This window comes from Protopterus annectens, chromosome 8.part0 (genome assembly GCF_019279795.1).
Source record: "Protopterus annectens isolate FY-2018-M chromosome 8.part0, PAN1.0, whole genome shotgun sequence".
Taxonomy (NCBI): domain Eukaryota; kingdom Metazoa; phylum Chordata; order Ceratodontiformes; family Protopteridae; genus Protopterus; species Protopterus annectens.
In genome coordinates, this window is record NC_056741.1 from 1,118,674,520 (window position 1) to 1,118,693,311 (window position 18,792).

Here is an 18,792-nt window from a genome sequence, read left to right on the forward strand (position 1 = left end):
TCCTTTGACTATAATGGTATACCAGTTACAACCTTTTCCTTTAGATATTGTCTAATTTGGAAATCATTCTGATAGAATTTCATATGATATTTGTGTAAGTGATTTGGAAATGTTAAGCAGATGGCAGTTTTTTGGTAGGTTGTTGAAAGACCCACTTGGATCAAAAGTGGCAGTTTGAACCATCAGTTATTTCTTAAATTGATAAGTTGTATGGGTGACTGCAGTAGACGTAATTGCACCTCTTCATAACAGCAATTAGCTTATTTTCTTCTGATTAAGTTACAAGACATCGCTAGTAAGACTTGTAAGAAGGTCTACTATATACCCTTCAACCCTCCTAGTCCAGAAAGTCCTTCTGAAAAAGTATGAGGGAGAAAGTTGACGTGATTTTGATAGAAACTTTGTGGTTGGGGTACCCATGGTTGTTCTGCCTTCACTAGTTTTCCTCTGATGGGAAATGACCTTGACCTGAAAAAGAGGACACCCTCCATCAAACTTTGTCACCTCTTCAGCTTGCAGTCTGGAGTCTGGCCTTCTGATTACCAGATATGGTTAGTATTTCCTATAAAGGACATAAAAAATCATTGAGTATTCAGTGAACCTAAAGAAATTTTCAGTTTGGTGCTAGTTTTGTGTGGTTTTTCACTTTGCAGGTGAAATAACTATTGGCTTTAGATAATTTATCTCATCTGTTTCTATGGTTTTTTGCTTATTTTCAAGGGAAGCTCACTGGTTCGCTCTGCATATCTTCATGGAATTTTACATGTTTTATTACTTAAGAGTAATCTTTTTCAAAGAATATCTTCATTGGTGATTGCCAAGAATGAAATTTTCTCCTGTTGAAGATGTAAATTTGTTTTGGATTCTTTTAATAAATATTCCTAAAATTAAAAGCATGTTTATTTGAAGTTTCTACCATGGACTACAGTTTTGCTGGTGGCTTTAACTTCTAACATTTGGGTTTGTGAACTCCAAACAATGTTGGATTTGTAGTCATTGATTTTATTTAGTTATTTGAATTTACCCAGAGTGTAGCACTGATCAAAACTGTCCAATTGTAGTCTCTGCCTGGTATATACAAAACAGTGCAAGGTACAATGATTAACCATTACGGTGAGACTATAGCTACTTCATGCATGATGTAAACCGGAAGATATACATTATATGTATGTCTTATAGCAAATAGTTGAACCTTCAAATATAGTGGAGTTCCAAAGGTAATGGAATAAGAGTTAAGTCACACTGTTTAATGAAGACTGTTTTGATTTCCACTAATCACTCCTTTGTACATGTGGTTATGACAGACATTTTGTGTCTGAAATTTCATTTGTGCTCCTTACTGCCCTCATCCTCCGAATTCAGGTGAGGGGAGTTTGCATGCTATGGGCCCTTGAAGGCAGGCAGTCATGAATCCTCATTTTTAGGTCAGTTTGAATAAAGTCTGGCAAGCTTCTTAGTTGTACTAAGAATAGATTATTGGTATATGAACAGTTTGTTACTAATTGATTTCCTGATTGTGTTCTCTTCTTTTATTACTGAAGACAAGTTCATTACTAGACAGCTCAATTCTCAAAATCTGTGGCTTTGGCATCCTTTTTTAGGGTAATTTTTTAGAGAAGTTTCTGCTGCTGATACTTGTAAAACTGGGACTTGCTCATCATTTCACACCATAGCCATACAGGTATCATAGGGGGATAAAACCTTGACTACAGCCCATTCGACCAAAGTTTGACTGGGGGCTTGGGTGCTTGAGCTTGCAGGTAAGATGGATGTGCCTATTATGAGGAAGAGGGGACATTACTGGTCACATGCTGCTGCAACCCTTCAGAGGAAATGGGTGGGCCTGCGACCCTGGTGCTGTGTGTGCATGCAGTCCACCAAACCAGTGTTGGGGAGAGCCTTCAGTAAGCAAGTGCACGGGAGCATGGAGCTGCACAGGGGCAGGTATTGTGGAATCCAGCAGTGATGTTGGGTCATGCTTCCCTTTGCCCATGGGAGAGGTTATGCAGAAATCTGTGAAAATGCCCTCATTTACAGTTTATTGGCAAAGGCACACAGACCTCTCAAGGCTGTCTTATAGAACCTTCGCCTCCCTCCCCCAGATTGCTGTTCCTATAACAAATCTGAGGTTGATCCCCACCACTAGGGAACAAATGGCCCAAGTCCATTTGGGGGGAAGCTTGATGGTAGCAAATTCAGGAGCAAAAAGTATAACAAAAAAAAAAAATCCTCATTTTCATCATTCAAAACATTGCAAGTTAGGTTTTTATTCTAAGGGTTGAGTGGGTTTGGCTGATGCACTGACTCAGGATGTTTAAATATACTTCAGGCTCCCGCTTAGATTCTTGGCTTTGGATTCTTACTTCTTGTCTTGAACACTGAACAAAATGAAAGGAAAGAAATACAGTAGTACAATTGTGTGAGGAATGCCTAATAACAGTAGATTGATTTTCTTTGTGTTTTGTCTTTAGTTTTTGTTAGGTCTGTCTGTTGGTCTGGCATGTATTGTTATGGCATGATGTGAGAGAGATTGACTCATGGGTGCTGAAGTGCTTAATTTGTTTATGATATAATGGCACTGGAGTGTGTCATTCATCCACAGCAAGATAATGGAAGTCTAAAATGTTGTCAGCACTTAGGGAAAGTTCAGTTTGCTCTTCAGCAGTTATAGTTTGCCTTATAATTTAATTCATTGCAAGACCCTTATAAAAAGGTGGTACTGTCTGTAGCCTAGTTGAGAGAGATTTATGTGACACAATACTGGAATACTCGCCCAAGTGTTTAAACTTTCTAGTGTATGTTAACCAGGTAATCCCTATTTGGACTGTTATGTATGATAAACTTAAATTTGTCAAGTTTAATAGGGGGCTAAACATTACACATTTATTATTTTGTATTTGCCAGAAAGGATCCAGAGATTTGTTAATTATTTTCTAAGATACAGAAAGTAGTTTTGGTCCAGATTAGGTTTAAATATTTACAATTTTGTAATATCTATTTAGAAGTACTCCTGTGTCTTTTTTTAATCTAAGACTAACTTGCAGAAATTGAAATCAGACACTTTAATTGAGGGCATTCCAAACTTTAGTCGTAATGATCGATGTCAGTGATCTGTTTTATCAGCCAGTTATCCTAAATCTAAATATTTCTTTGAATAAAATTATAAGTAAACTTAATAATTTTCCTTTAAGTAAATTATGAACATTAGATTTTACACTTGTCAGCATAATCTTTTCAGCAGCTTTGTATTAAAAGGAATCTACCCAAAGGATTCTCAGCAATACTTCAGTTATTTTGCCAAGGCCTCGATATTAGATATTCAGGTTCAGGAGACACTAACTTTGTTGTAGAAGACATGTGGAATTTTTGCTGAATGTTATCTGATTTCTTCTACATACAAGCCATATATGAAATTTTAAGCTAAATACATTTTTTCAACCCTTTATTTGGGGGCACAGTATAATACCTTACTGACTTTGTTATTATAGAAGCTTGCTGTTCAAACCACACTGTTTTCTAAATTGTGCTGTAGTCAGTTTGTGTTTACTTTTTTCTTTTTAATAAGGATGTAGTAACATCAACCCAACTAGCTTCCTTTTATTTTCCTAAAGGTTTTGACTAGGAATCTGACATTTCTCGTATTCCTGAAATGGGCATTATTAATATAGTTTGTTGTTGCAAGTTGCTTTCTCCATTATTGAAGTTTTTAAGCAATAAGCTAACTAGTAATGGTTTATATTGCCATATTTAAATTGGTGTCAACCTCTGTTTTTATTTAGTCTGTTTGAAATGGGTGTTAGTTCTGAAGTATTGTTTTTAGTTATAATTTTCAGTGTTGGTAAAATATTTCCACTGTGTGCTTATTTATAAAAAAACATTTAATTTCTTATAATAAAAAACAGAAATATATGAATGCTTTCAGAATATGTAGCTTATTAAAGTTACTTTGTCAACCACAAAGTGGTCTCCTTTGAAGTAAAAATAAAACCTGGACCCACAGCTAAACCTGGAATATTCAGGAACTATTACAAGGCTAACATCCTGGTATTAGGCAAAATTTCAAGCCCCCATAAACCTTGAGAACACTGCTGCCTATGCAGAACTGTTCACAGAAACCCTGTACAAGCATGTTAATAGCTGCACAGAGGCAGCTGTACCCACCAGGAAGAAGTACAGAACTGACACAAAAACAAGCCACCCTGGTGGAATCACAAAATCAATAGGCTGTATAACAGGAGGAAGAAAATCATGGCAAAAATTAGGAGGTGCAGCACCCAGCAGGATAAAAGCACTCATCAAACTAAACAAACAACTCAGAGGACAAATAGTCTACCAAAGCCAAATTTGAGGTATGTTTGGCCTCTCAGGCCAAGGATAGCCACAAAGCATTCTTTATCTTTGTCCACTAACTCAAAGGCAATACACAATTGTGTGTAGAGCTCATTGTAAATGGAGCCACCTATACTGAGATAGAAGATATAGCAAACCTCCTGGCTAATAAATTCAGATCCATCTTTACCCCACTCTCCCTCTCAGTCTTACCTCAGGAAATATCAAATACAACTCCCTCTACTATCACTAGGGAACAGGTCCTTAATGCTTTCTCTAAAACCAAGAACACTGCATCAGTGAGCCCAGACAATATCCCAGGATGCCTTCTAAACAGCATGAAACATTACCAGGGCCTCTGGAACTACTATTTAACTGTAGCCTCCAAACAGGCTTCGTGCCTCATGAATGGAGAAAGGCAACAGTCATCTCTCTGCACCAAGGTGGGCCATCTACAGACCGTGGAAACTACAAACCCATAGGTCTCACTAGTCTTATATGTAAAGCCATGGAAAGAATTATCATGGAGATGATCAGTAGAGATATAGTAAACCTCCAGCCACTGGACCCAACCCAGTTTGATTTTGTCAAGGGTGATCATGCCTACTCAACCTGGTGGACTTTTATGAGAAGGTCACCAAAGCAACAGATGAGGGCAGAATCATTCACACTGCCTACCTTGACCTGGCCAAGGCATTTGACACAATACCACACTCTGGCATTGCTGACAAACTCAACAGGTTCAGTACAAACCCGTATGTCATCCGGTGGATAGCCAACTGACTCACAGACAGGACGCAGGAAGTTAAAATTGGGGAGTCCACCTCTACAAAGAGGTCAGTCACAAGTGGAGTCCCTCAGGGATCAGTCCTTGGACCGCTCCTTTTTGGCATTTACTTCTCAGAAGTCAAGGCCAATATTAGTGATCTCTGACTGGCTAAATTTGCAAGTGATTGCAAATTAGGAGCCATCATTGAATCAAATATTGACACAAATGTTCTCCAGGAGGGGCTAACCCAGACAAACAACTGGCGTCTTTTAAAACAACATAGGCGGGTAGCACTGTCAGCAGAGTCGGAGAACCAAATATACTTCAAACAAACACTGTTTAATGAGCGCTTTTGGTAGGGTCAGTGTCCTACCTTCTTCAGACCCTAAACAACTGGCGTCAGAGCCATGGACTAAAATGAAATGCCAAGAAATGCATAATGGTATCCTTTGGGAAGCCATCTATCCCTGGTAACAATCATATTGACAGCACACCCCTTAGAGATGACCCAGGAGTCAGGGACTTAGGGACACGCACAGTAATCTAGCCTTTGACCATCACGTGTCTATAGTGGTGAGGAAATCATTCTGTGTTGCGCGACTTATAAACAGAGGTATGGCATCTAAGTCCAAGGAAATCATTATTCCACTGTATTCGGCATTCATCAGACCTGTCATTGAGTACAGTGTCCCCATTGGTATGTACCTAACCAGGCATATCCAACATTTGGAACGTCCACAGAAGTTCCTCACTAAAAGAGTACAGGGAGTAAGTAAAATGTCGTATGCAGACCGCCTCAAGGCCCTGTCCATGTGTTCTGTCTCCTACAGGCATTTGAGGGGAGATCTATGCCTGGCATACAGGGCATTGTCAGGCCCCACTCTGGACCTCCTGCATATCCACAAAACAAACAGCATCAGAATCACCTGTTCTAAAGACTTAAACCTTGCCTGTGATATAAATAGGGCCTGCTGGAGAGAAAGGTATGTATCCCAGAGACTAACCCCGCCTGTGGAACAGGCTCCCCATCCATGTGAAGCAGAGTACCTCCCTAACCCAAATCAAGTGCAACTTGGTTAATTGGATGGGAAACCGAAAATTCATCCCTGGTTTGGCATCTGTCTCTCTAATGGACACAGGTAAACCTGTAAATGGTTCATCTAGGCTCATGTTTACTTTTATCAAAATTATCATAACTTGTCAGAGATTTGGGATACATGGCTAGGCTTAGAAAGGTCCTTGTGGTTGTTAGACTAGCAAACACCTATGAACTAGAAAATTATATATAATATGTTGAAAATATTTCATCCATACTATATGCTTTACTTGGTATTTTTACATTTGTTTAATCCCTTTAAATAGTGCACAATTGTAGTAATATTTTTTTGTGCGAGTATGTGTTGATTTTCTGGAATTTTTTTTTTGATTCATTAATAGTTTGATAAATTGGCTAGCCACCTGGCAGTGTAAACCTTGGCTCTAGGGAATAGTAACTGTTGGTGACACCTCGATCCCATGTACAAAAATAGGAAGAGAGGGGTAGTGGATGGATGGATATATACATATACAAAACATGTCTATTTATAATGTACATACAGTGACATTCCTGATGCTGCTCTTGCAAGTTTCAGAGCACACTTCATAACAGGAGTGTTCTGGAAAGAGACAGCCCCCTTTTAAGTTGATGTGGAAATTGGCAGTCTGTTACTTTTAATTTCTCACACATCTGACAGTTGCATTTTTCACTAGCGTATGTATTTTAACGCTCGATTTAAATCTTTAACACTTTTTCCCTAGGTGATATCATGGATGTACTGGGACACAAATCTGACCTTCATGAGGTGAGTGCAGGGCTCAGTCCAGTTTTTCTTCCTAGTTCGTTTTCAGAGTATTAATAGATGAACAACATGCAGTTTTCTGAATTTTGTCATACCAAACTTAATATTAATACTGTATGCATGAGCGTATGCAGACATTTCAGTAAGTTTCTGTCATAAACACAGTAGCTTTAGAGATCTAAGCGCAATGCAAGCTTTAACTCGAGACATTAGTGCTAAAATTGCAAGTAAATCTCTCATTGTTTCTTAAAGATGTCTTGGCTGTTTTTAGCTTAAGCAGAAAAGTCATTGTGATGATTTCAATGAAGTAGACTGCTGCTTTTAGTTAATATTGTATTTGCTTGTATTGAAGGCGTGAAGACAGAATGTTCCTGCCTAAAAGCTACAGAACTTTGGAAGTCCTTGGGATATGTGCAAGTACTTCTTTAGAGAAAATTGCGAATTTTGTGTTAAACAGTTAGATATTTGTTTGGCCTAAGATGTAAACTGCTTGGCAGTTCATCATTAAGTCCACCTCTTCATTATGTTACTTCTGCACCACCAGGCCTGACTTTCAAAAATTGTTTCTTTGCATTTCTGAAAATTCATATTCATTACCTGAGTAATGCTGTCTTGCCTAACATCTACTGCTCACTTACTCTTTTGTCTTCAATTTTACCCAGCAGTATTGTACAGTCTAGTGGATTCACATAATGTGGCCAGAGTATGAGATTTTGTTTTACTCAGACCTTCCAGTGAGCAGTGTAGGTTTATTTCTTTAAGTTTTGAGTGATTTGATCTTGCATTTCATGGAATTCTCAGTAGGCTTCTCCAAAACCACAGATCAGAAGCATTGATTTTCTGTCACACAACCTCACTTGTAATTTAGCGCTCTCACCCATACTCAATTACTAGAAAAATCATAGGTTTTCACTGTATGAGACTTTGAAAGTGTGACGTCCTTACTTTTCAAAAATCTTATCCAGATTTGCCATAACTTTCTGTCCAAGAAGAAAACTTTTAATTTCCTGGCTGCAGTCACCATCTGCAGATATATTTGAGCCCAGGAAAGTAAAATCTGACACAGCCTCCTCTTCTTCCTCATCTGTCTGCAAAGGCTTTAAAGGGCATGATGACATAACTTGAGTGCGCCTGATGATGAGCAGAAAACCATGCAAACTAAATAACGATCTTTATTGTTTTTGTTTTTGCTTAGAAAAATGCCCACAACGTTTAACCAAAGTTGTGAATAAAAGAAAACAAAAAAGGGTACTGTTCCGTTATCGGGGCAACAGATGTAATGAGCAGTTGGATTGTTACCACACTGTCACGTGTGGAACAGGCTGTTGAGAATAATTTTCAGAATACAACAAAACAATTGGACATTTTTCATAGTAAGTCTGCCAAAAGGAAACTGCACCCAAGCAGCATTGGACATATTAAATACACATATAATCCTCCTCAGGTTTTACTTACCAGCAGAGAAGCATAAATGGAACTCATAAATTTGAAACTTCTGTAGAAAATCTAAAAACTGCTTCAGGCATGGCCAAAATGCTTCAATCAAGGGCATGTTCATGTGCAGTGCTGTCGGCCGCATGAGGTACTGCTTAAAATCTAGGAATGTACAGTTTTGAAAATTGGGGGGGGGTAACTAAAAATGTTTAAAGCTAAGCACAGATTTATTCAACAGTGAGTATTCTCTGAAGGCATAAACACAGTGAAGAAGTTGTAGTACACACAGAATATTTCGCAATGATGACACTACTGCCGCTGATGTATATACAAAACTTATACTTTCCTTGCAGAGTGTCACCGAATGTATTATTTAGCGAAATTAAAATGTGTATGCATCCATCAGCATCAACAATGTCATCATTGCGACCGTGGGCTAATATTCCAACTGCTCATTACAGCTGTTGCCCCCATAACGGAAAAGTACCCAAAAAAAGTTATTGCAGGCCTGGAAATGTATGCAAAAATGAGTGAGTTTTAAAAACGTATCTTCTTTACCAGAGTTGGAGAAAAAGTAATTGTTCCTTTTTAATAAACAGTTATGGACAACTTTTAAAAACCACAAAAAATGAAGTCGCTGTACTTGAAGTGAAGCATACCTGTAAAGTAAGTGATGTTCTTCGTGTTTCACTGTTGCAGTCATTGGATTTGGGTTATCTGCCTGCAGGTAGCCCTCAGCCGGCCTAAATATCAAAGTCTTGGATTCCTGCATCGGATGCTGTCTCTTCTTCCATGACATCAGGTCGTCAGGGGTATAAAACCTGCAGCCGACGCCATTACATCAGTCTTTCTTGCCGCGCGGTGCCCGAAGCAGAAGCAGTTCGCAAGTGCTGGTTGGCCGACTCCTGAAATTTTCATTTTTGAGTTTCAGAATCGAAGTCTTTGAAAAAAGCTAAGTACCCCATTGGGGATCCATTTTCTTGCTCTTAACCGATGTCAGTAAAAGTTAACAATTGTCTTACCTGTGGAAAGCAAATACCTCATAAAAATGTTAATTCGTACTGTATTCCTTGCTTAGGCCCAGACCACGACGTCCCTCGCTGTCAGTTTTGTGCCTTATTCTACCCCCGAACTATTCGTTGTCAGTCTATTTTCGCAGCAAATTATTTTGGTGCTTGGTTTAACTATCCAGAAATGGCTTCGGTAAGCCATCTGACTACCGATATTCTGAAAAAACGTAAGGATAAATATAGAGACAGACCGCATAGGTCCAAAACTGCCAGCAATGCTTCTGTTAAGCTAGTTGCCAGTTCTCCGGTACTCGGGCGCTTTCGCAGCCCCCCCTGATACCCGCTACTTCAGATTCACAGGCCCTTACTGAGACCCATTCAGAGTCCGGTATGCCGCGAGATGTTTCTTTGACTATGGAACCTGCGGATGTCTCTACCTTGGATGGGTCCGGAGCCGCTGTGCAGGCACTGGCTTCTGAGGGTGTATTCAGGCCTACAGATTTGCATTTTAAACCGACACAGTCTTCTTCATCAATGCCTAAAACTTGTCCCACGCCTAGAAAACAGACGTCCAAACTGCATGGTCCGGCCCATATGCATAAAAAACAAATATTTAGAATGGCTGAAGACCTTGTTACTTCAATTAGGGGAAGTCCGCCTTCCCCCTCTAAGAGACCTAGAACTGATTTTCCTTCTGATTCTTCTGATCAGGATTCTAAAATTTCTGTTTCTTCTGATTACCAGGATTTGCCCTTATCTACCTGTGAGGATTCTGATGCAGAGGATTTCTTTCCCTCTGCTTCCCTTCCAGAAGATTTTTCTTTTGGTGAAACCTTGCACACTCTTAGGGAGCATTTCTGCTGGGAAAGCCAGGATTACTCTGACTCCAAAAAGAGGCTTAGGGAATTCTTACTCCTCCCTCAACACAGGCCTTTAGCTATCCCTCCTGTTCTGGACATTGTAGATGATGCCTTCTTGGAATCTAGCCTGGCCCCAGACACTTTACCTCCAGCTCCCAGAAATCCTGACTGGTATTACATAGTACCTGACTCTCACAAATTCCTCTTCAAGAATCCTTCTGCGGATCCAGAGACCATTTCCCAAGGACCAAAGGGCATTAAGGCTACTGCTGCCAAAAACCCTACCCACTCTGATAGATTCCAGGGCCTTGGACAGATGGGGTAAGAAGGTGTACACTTCTGCTACTTTGGCCATTTGGGCCTTAAATTGACAGTTTCATATGTTAAAGTATGAGCAGCATGTTTTGGGACTACTTAAACAGAAAATGATTTTGATTCCTGACTGTGCTGAACATAAAGAATTAAGGGATTTTAATGCATTCTGTTGAACAAGTTGGTAAACGTACTTTGCAATGTGGTTTTGACTCTTTAGAAGCATCTTGCAGGGCTGCTGTCACTGGCTCTGTACTTAGAAGGCATGCTTGACTCAAGGAGCAAAACTTGCCAGATCAGGTTAAAGCTAAATTACTGGATGCTCCCTTTGGCAACAAAGCAGAAGTCGTCCTTAAAAAGATGGAGGAAAAAGCTAAATCTATGCAAACTGTTAAAGATTTCCTGCAAGTACAGCCTCCCAGATTTAGTAGGCATTGACCTTCTAAGAATTGGTTCTTTCCAGTCTCTTCCAGGCCTTCTCAGTCCAAACCCAGGAACAGCAGACCCACCTAGGTTACAGTCTCAGGCTGCACACAGGCCTAAGCAGTGGGGGGGGGCTCCCACTTCCAAAGCTGGAAGTAGTAAGACACCCCCCTATGAAAAAATGTCACAATGACTTAACCTTAACCCTTCCAAGCCCTGCTCCAACTGTCCCCTTAGGAGGAAAGCTCACCCTGCATACAAAAAACTGGGAACTCATTACCCAGGACAAATGGGTTTTAAATATAGTTTTCCAAGGATACAGATTCCACTTCCACTCCTTACCAACCCCAGACGGTTGGCCAGACCTACCCCCAAATCAGTGGGCAGAGGCTCAACAGCAGGTTTTCTCTCTTCTAAGTATCAGGGCTATTCAACCTGTCCCAGCAGAAGAAAGGGGACAAGGTTTTTACTCGAGACTTTTCCTGATACCCAGAAAAGACGGCTCCTGGCATCCTATCCTGGGTCTCTCTATTCTAAACACCTTTTTGGTAATCCCAAAATTCAAAATGCTTGCACTTCAACAGCTGCTCCCTATGCTGAGCAAAGATGCCTGGTTGGCAACTTTAGACTTAAAGGAAGCTTACCTGCACATTCCAATAAGGGAATCTTGCAGGAAATACCTACGCTTCAGAGAAGGTTCCATGCACTATCAGATCTGAAGTAGGAAGTTCATTTGTCAGCAACCCTGTGGGTCTTCGGCAACTTGTTTCAAGCTAATGGATCCGAGCTCCTAGCTCCTCCCTTCACCCATAATCCCCTGCTAACCCTCCATGACCTCAGATCTAGTTTGCCGCGCTTGTGGATGGCTGGATCCCCTTGAGCTCGTCAGCTAAGTGGAATTTTACTGAATTTTACTGTATTTTTCCTGTCAAAATTTTTCTTTTTTAGTTAAATTAAATAAGAAAAAGTGTGTAAGTGTTAGGTTCACTTATTATTTTTACTTTAATTAGTTCCCCCTCCCTTCGCTGGTCGTTAGCGTGTGTGTTGTGTTTCTTTTTGGGGCCTGTGTATGTGTGTAGTTGTTTTTTCTTTAAAAAATGGCTGAGGCCCCAAAAGCCATATTTTCTAAATGTACCGAGTGTGGCCATAAGCTCTCCCCGGCTGATGGCCACACTCGGTGCGTTCGGTGTCTTGGGGTTGAACACCTTACCTCAGGCTGTACCATCTGTGCAGCGTCCAACCCCAGGGCACTGAAAGAGCAGAGGTCGAAGCTGGTCCTTGTGGGACTTTTACCCCCGGACTCGGCTTCGGCCGCCGCTGCCTCTGCTGCTCCCGTGGCTCCACCACAGCCTGTGGTTGCTGCCACTCCTGCCCCCCTGCCTCCGTCCGGGACTCAAACTCCCGATAAAGTGTCGGAGGACAGGGAGGCCAGGAGGGAGAAACGGAGGGAGAAGCACCACAAGCGGCGTGCCGAGACCTCCGTTTTGGCCCCGCCAGCTAAGCGGGCTTCTCCCTCCACTGCTTCTAGGTCTCCTCCTCCTCGGCTCCGATCCCCTTGTTTCTCCCCCGGGCCCGAGGAGGAGAAGACCCGATCTCCGCCGAGGTCATCAAGGTGGCATTCCAGGCCTGCCTTGGTGGCATCGTCGAGATCTACTTTTAGTATGTCCGATGCAGACTTGGACTGGATGATGCGAAGATTCATCCAGGCCCAGCTGCAGATAGGAGTGCTCTTGCCTCCCCCCCCCCCCCTCTGGGGGGGAGCTCGACACCCTTTTTTCATCCTATTGCTCCTTCTCCGACACACTATCCGGGTTCGTAGCGTTCGTAGCCGAGCAGCGTTGGAGCCGGGGGTGGGTCGGCGCCGACAGTACTTGGTACTTCGGATCCGATCCTGCCCTCGAGCCTGTCTGATCCGACCTCTCGGAGCCGTGGTCCGAGCTTCGGATCCGGGGGATTCAGTGTGCCTTCAGCTCAGTCCAGGTCGGAGCCCACTGGTCCCTCGGATCCGATGGTCTCGGCGCCGGCTCCGATCCCTTCATCGGATCCGAGTGGGAGCCGACTTTCGGATCCAATAGAGAGTGGCTCTCCCTCGGCCTTCGATGTTGTGGAGAGGGCTCTGTTGAGAGCATCCGGACCCCCGGTCCTTACATCGGCTCCTCTCTGCACTCCCTCTCTGCTGGGCCAGGCTTCCATCACCCGGCCAAAGGGACAGCCTGCTTCGATGTCACAGATGGTTCAATTGGAACAAGATGTTGCTGGCGAGGCCTCCTCGGACCGTCCCCCCGAGGAAGTTCCCCGCAAGCATAAGTGCAAAAGGAAGGGGAAGGCTCCCCAAGATTGCCCCCTGAGGATGTCTCCTTTGGAGACATCATGGAGATGCTGAGGATCAGAGGTGGGTGGTCTGCCCCCAAGTCTTCCTCTGACGAGTCCGTGTTTCTGGAGGCATTCGAGGCAGGCCCGTCTACCTCTTGGGTGTCCCCTCCGGCCGACCCCCTGGTGGACCTCATTACCACCAGGGCGTGGAAGGATCCGGACACCGTGGAGCCAATACCGAAATGTCCAGATAGAATTCTTAGCCCCCCCCTCAGACCGATCACATTGGAGTAAGGGGCCCCCCGTAGATGCCATGTTGACGGCGGCAGCCACGAAGAGGGAATTGGCTCAGGAGAGCCCCTCAGTCCATCCACCGAGCAAAGAGTCCTGTTTGATGGACCGCTTAGGGAAGCGAGTTTTTAGTTCAGCGACCTTCTCGGTAAGGTCTCTGAACTATATGGCACATGTCATCAGGATGCAGTGGGATCTTATCAAAGAATACGCTGCATCCCCCCCTGAGTCCATGTCGGAGGGTGACAAACAATTGTACTCCACCCGAATGTCCACTCTGAGATCAATTTCAAACACCTCTATGCGGCTATTGTCCCACGCCACAGAGGGAGCCGCTAGGGCTAGCGGAGCAGGCCTAGTCATGAGACGTCAGGCCTGGCTCCGTCATTGCGATTTTGCGGAGCCCTTTAAAGCGTCCTTCGCGAACCCTTTCGATGGTTCTGCCCTGTTTGGCAAAACAGTTTGCGACACTTGTCCAGGCGAGAAGGACGGAAGACATTGTCTGCCGTCGGAGTCCGCTTCTCTGCTCCCCAGCGGTCCTTTTCGAGGAACCAAAAGGGTCAGAAGAAGATGTGGTTCCGAAAATCACAACATTCCCAACCCGCTCCAGACAACCAGTCCTACCATGGCAGAGGTGGACAGGGAGGACGCTGCCCCAGGGGCAGAGGGGCTCTGAGAAACTTTGGGTCCAGAGAACCTTTCTCTGAGCGGCCCGCGCAGCAGCCCTGAGGGGTTGCCCGGCTGCTCCACTCTGGAGGCAGTCGGGGGGGGGGGCGCTTCTCGAAACACCTAGCGGCATGGGAGTCCATCACGACAGACCGCTGGGTGCTTCGCATTATATCCAGAGGGTATAAAATGCCATTACTCCATGTCCCCAAATCCAAGAACCTCCCCGATGTACCACCCGATCAGAGGGAGGCCGCAGCTGCAGAAATTCAGCAGCTGCTAAGAAAAAGAGCCGTCCAGCCCGTCCCCCAACACCAGCTCGGATTAGGGTTCTACTCCAGGTACTTTTTGGTGCCAAAAAAGACGGGGGACTTGAGACCGATCCTAGACCTTTCCCGCTTGAACCTGTCTGTAACCAAGGAAAAATTCCGAATGGTCACTCTTCAATCTATTCTCCCCCTTTTAAGGGAGAACAATTGGATGTGCTCCATAGACCTCAAGGATGCGTACTACCACATTTTAATGGACAAACGATCCAGGAGGTTCCTTCGCTTCCGGATGGGGGCCAGTCACTACCAGTTCAGGGTCCTTCCCTTTGGCCTCACCACAGCCCCCAGGGTGTTCACCAAGGTATTAGAAGTGATTGCGGCCCACCTGAGACTCCAGGGAATACAGGTCTTTCCGTACCTGGACGACTGGCTCCTGACCGCACCAACAAGGCATCTACTTTGCTCAGCCAGAGACTTCTTTCTCCATCTTGCCCCACAGTTAGGCATTACTGTCAACATCGACAAATCTCTTTTGGCTCCAACGCAGATCATAGAATTCATAGGTGCCAGAATAGACACCAGAGAGTTGCGAGCCTACCTAACTTCCGAGAGTATCCGGAACTTACAACTCCATGTGCGGGCTATCCTCCAATCAAAGACTTCACCAGCGGAATTGGTCCTGAGGGCACTAGGCTCCATGGCGGCAGCGATTACGCTCCTTCCATGCGCCCGTTTGAACATGCGGGTACTGCAATGGACTCTTCTAGTGCAATGGTCTTTTCTATCCCTTCCTCTCCACCATCCCATTGCTATCAGCAAGGTTTGCAGGAGGGCACTACTATGGTGGCTCCAAGCCTCGAACTTCCATACAGGCCGCCCCTTCTGCACCTCTCCCCCTCTCGCCACGGTGACCACGGACACTTCCCGCCTCGGGTGGGGGTGGGGGGGCATTATTCAGGCAGGACAGTCCAAGGCACGTGGAACGATACAGAGACCTCCCTGCATATCAACGTTCTGGAGATGAGAGCAGTGCTGTTTGTGTTACAAGCACTTCAGGACCTCCTCCCCACAGGAACGATTGCAATTCAGTCGGACAACATGTCGGTGGTCTGGTACATCAACAAACAGGGGGGAACCAGATCTTACCCTCTATGCCACGAAGCCATGAGAGTGTGGGAATGGGCGATCTCCTCCAACCGCTTTCTGATTGCAACGCACATTCCGGGAAGGACCAACATCCTAGCGGACAAGCTCAGTCGCACCCTCCTTACCCCGTACGAGTGGTCTCTCAATCCACTAGTAGCAAAGCAGATATTCGCAACATGGGGGCAACCCTGCTGCGATCTTTTTGCATCTCCATCAAACACCAAATGCGGCAATTTCTTCGCTCTAATCCCCCCTCCAGGGGAAACTTCAAGAGACACTCTGGTGCATGCTTGGCCACCCGGTCTACTCGATGCCTATCCTCCTCTACCACTAATGCTACAACTCTTACAGAAAGCCTCACGGCTGGGGAGCAGAATGATCCTCATTGCCCCATTCTGGCCTCGGCAAATTTGGTTCCCTTACCTGTGGTCTCACCTTGTGAATCACCCTTGGATTCTAGATCCCACTCCGGATCTCATCTCCCATCCGTCGAACTTACCGATCCCAAACCTGGACAATCTGAAACTGACAGCTTGGTTGCTCCAGTTCCACTCCTAGTTAGGACTCCCGGTATCTCTTCACCAGTCAAAGCCATCCTCGTGGCAGCGCATAAGCCCTCCACCAGGAAAGTGTATCGCAGTAAATGGAAACGTTTTTCCATCTGGGCGGAGCATCATGATCTAGATCCCTTTACAGCTCCTCTTCCATCCATATTAGACTTCCTAACTGAACTCTTTCAGGAAGGCACTAGTTGTTCAACTGTCAAAGTGCAATTGGCAGCCATTTCACATTACCATGTGGGACATGATACAGGGCCTTTGATGTCGGCCAAGTTGTGTAAAACCTTTCTCAAGGGCACCTTTTTACTTAGACCCCCTGTAAAAGAAGCCTTGCCATCCTGGGATCTTACATTAGTTCTTCAAGCCTTGACTGCTCCACCCTTTGAACCCACTGCTTCAGTAGATCTTAAATTCTTGTCATGGAAAACAGCATTCCTTGTAGCCATCACTTCAGCAAAAAGTGTCGGAGCTTCAAGCTCTCTTTGTGAAGCCTCCTTACCTAATCTTTCACCCAGATAGAGTGTACCTCAGGATCAATCCCTCTTTTCTTCCCAAGGTAGCATCAGAAACCAACATAAATCAATCCATAAATTTACCGGTTTTCTTCCCTAAATATCAGAATAAGGGAGAGTACAAGCTGCACTCATTAGATGTTCATAGGCAGCTTCGCTTTTATACTCATAGGACAGCTGGCCATAGACAATCCGACCAGCTGTTCATTTCCTTTGCCAAATTTAACTTGGGAAAAGCTATCTCAAAAGTATCTTTATCTCGCTGGATTTCTCAATGTATCCTATTGGCGTATCAAGCCTCGGGTAGACCCGCACCCGAAGGAGTTCTTGCTCATTCCACCCGCTCCATTTCTACCTCTGCGGCTTCAAGTCTAGAGTTCCATTGGATGATATTTGTTCTGCAGCCACTTGGGCTTCATCTCATACCTTTACTAACCACTACAAACTAGACGTGCTTTCTAGAGGGAGAGCATCCTTTGGCTCTGCGGTGCTTCGTAATATCCTTCCATGATGGCCACCCAAGGTGCAGGTAGCTGGGGACTCTGTCCCACAGGTTGCTGACAAATGAACTTCCTACTTCAGATTAAGAAGTTATGTACTCACCATAACGTTCCATCTGAGTAGGTAGTTTCATTTGTCTGCAACCATCCCCCCCTCCTTCCCCCTGGCCTTCTTCGGATCTACTGGTAGTTGGATATCCTTTTGTTGGATATATATTGGGGGGCAAACTCGATCTGAGGTCATGGAGGGTTAGCAGGGGATTATGGGCGAAGGGAGGAGCTAGAAGCTCGGATCCATTAGCTTGAAACAAGTTGCCGGCTCTGATCCGATATCGGATCCAAGACCCACAGGTTGCAGACAAATGAAACTACCTACTCAGATGGAACGTTATGATGAGTACATAACTTCTTATTCTCTGCACTTCCCTTTGGCTTATCTACTGCACCCAGGGTATTCACAAGTGTCTAGCTCCAGCCATTGCATTTTGCAGGCAGAGAAATATTCAAATATACCTATACCTGGACGATTGTCTGATTCAGGCAGAAAGCCAGGACTTGCTATTAAAACATCTGGCATTTGAAAGAAACTTCTAACCTCACTGGGGTACACCATAAACCAAAATAAATCTCACCTAGTACCCTGCCAACAGATTGTATTCCTGGGAGCAAGCTTGAACACAACTTCCCAGATGGCTTTCCTCACACCAGGGAAACAAGTTTGACAGCCTACTTCAAACTACTGGCCACAAAGACCCAGCTATCTGCAAGGAAAATTCTGCAAGCCCTGGGGTTCATGGCCTCTTGCATTCTACTAATTCCATATGTAAGACTGCATATGATGAAACTACAATGGTATCTAAAAAGCCTATGGTGCCAACATTCTCAGGACATGGAAACAATGATTCCTATCATTCCTTGTATAAAGACAGAGTTTCTTTGGTGGGCAGAGGCCTGCCACCTCAGCAAGGGGCTCCCTTTGAATCTACCCCCTGCCGCCCAAACCCTAACAGACACATCAGACTATGCATGGGGGGCTCACTTGGCAGGGCAGTGCATTCAGGGCAAATGGAACCCGAGTCAGATGCACCTGCATATCAACCAAAAAGAAATGTTAGCTGTACAGAATTGCCTGACAGCCTTAAAGGACCACATCCTTCCAGGACAATTATTGGTAAAGACAGACAACACCACAGTTATGTGGTACATAAACAAGCAGGGGGAAACCCACTCATACCCTCTCTGCAGACTAGCCATGGCTCTGTGGAACACAGCCTTGAGCTACCAAGTGCACCTACAAGCTCACTTCCTGCCAGGCAAGCTAAATTCACTGGCAGACGACCTAAGCAGAACTCTCATGGACCCACACGAATGGAAACTGGAACCAAAAATATTCAACCTTTTGAGGAACAAATGGGGGACTCCAGACATAGACCTGTTTGCCTCCCCCCAGAACTACCAGTTGGACAAACTCTGCACAAAGACTCCCCACAGTCAAGCTTGGAAAGTGGATGCCCTGTTCTTTACCTGGGAAAGCCTCTCGGTTTATGCAGCCCCCCCCCT

The 18,792-nt window shown here is 44.5% G+C and overlaps 1 protein-coding gene across 1 annotated transcript in view; it reads left to right on the plus strand.

Moving 5' to 3' along the window:
• Window positions 1–18,792, plus strand: part of ATP8B2 (ATPase phospholipid transporting 8B2) — a gene marked incomplete in the record, with an annotated part of 2,601,455 nt that overhangs the window by 1,488,386 nt on the left and 1,094,277 nt on the right. The window contains 1 exon segment of the mRNA XM_044080643.1: window positions 6,896–6,939. Within this exon segment, the coding sequence (XP_043936578.1) occupies window positions 6,896–6,939 (44 nt within the window).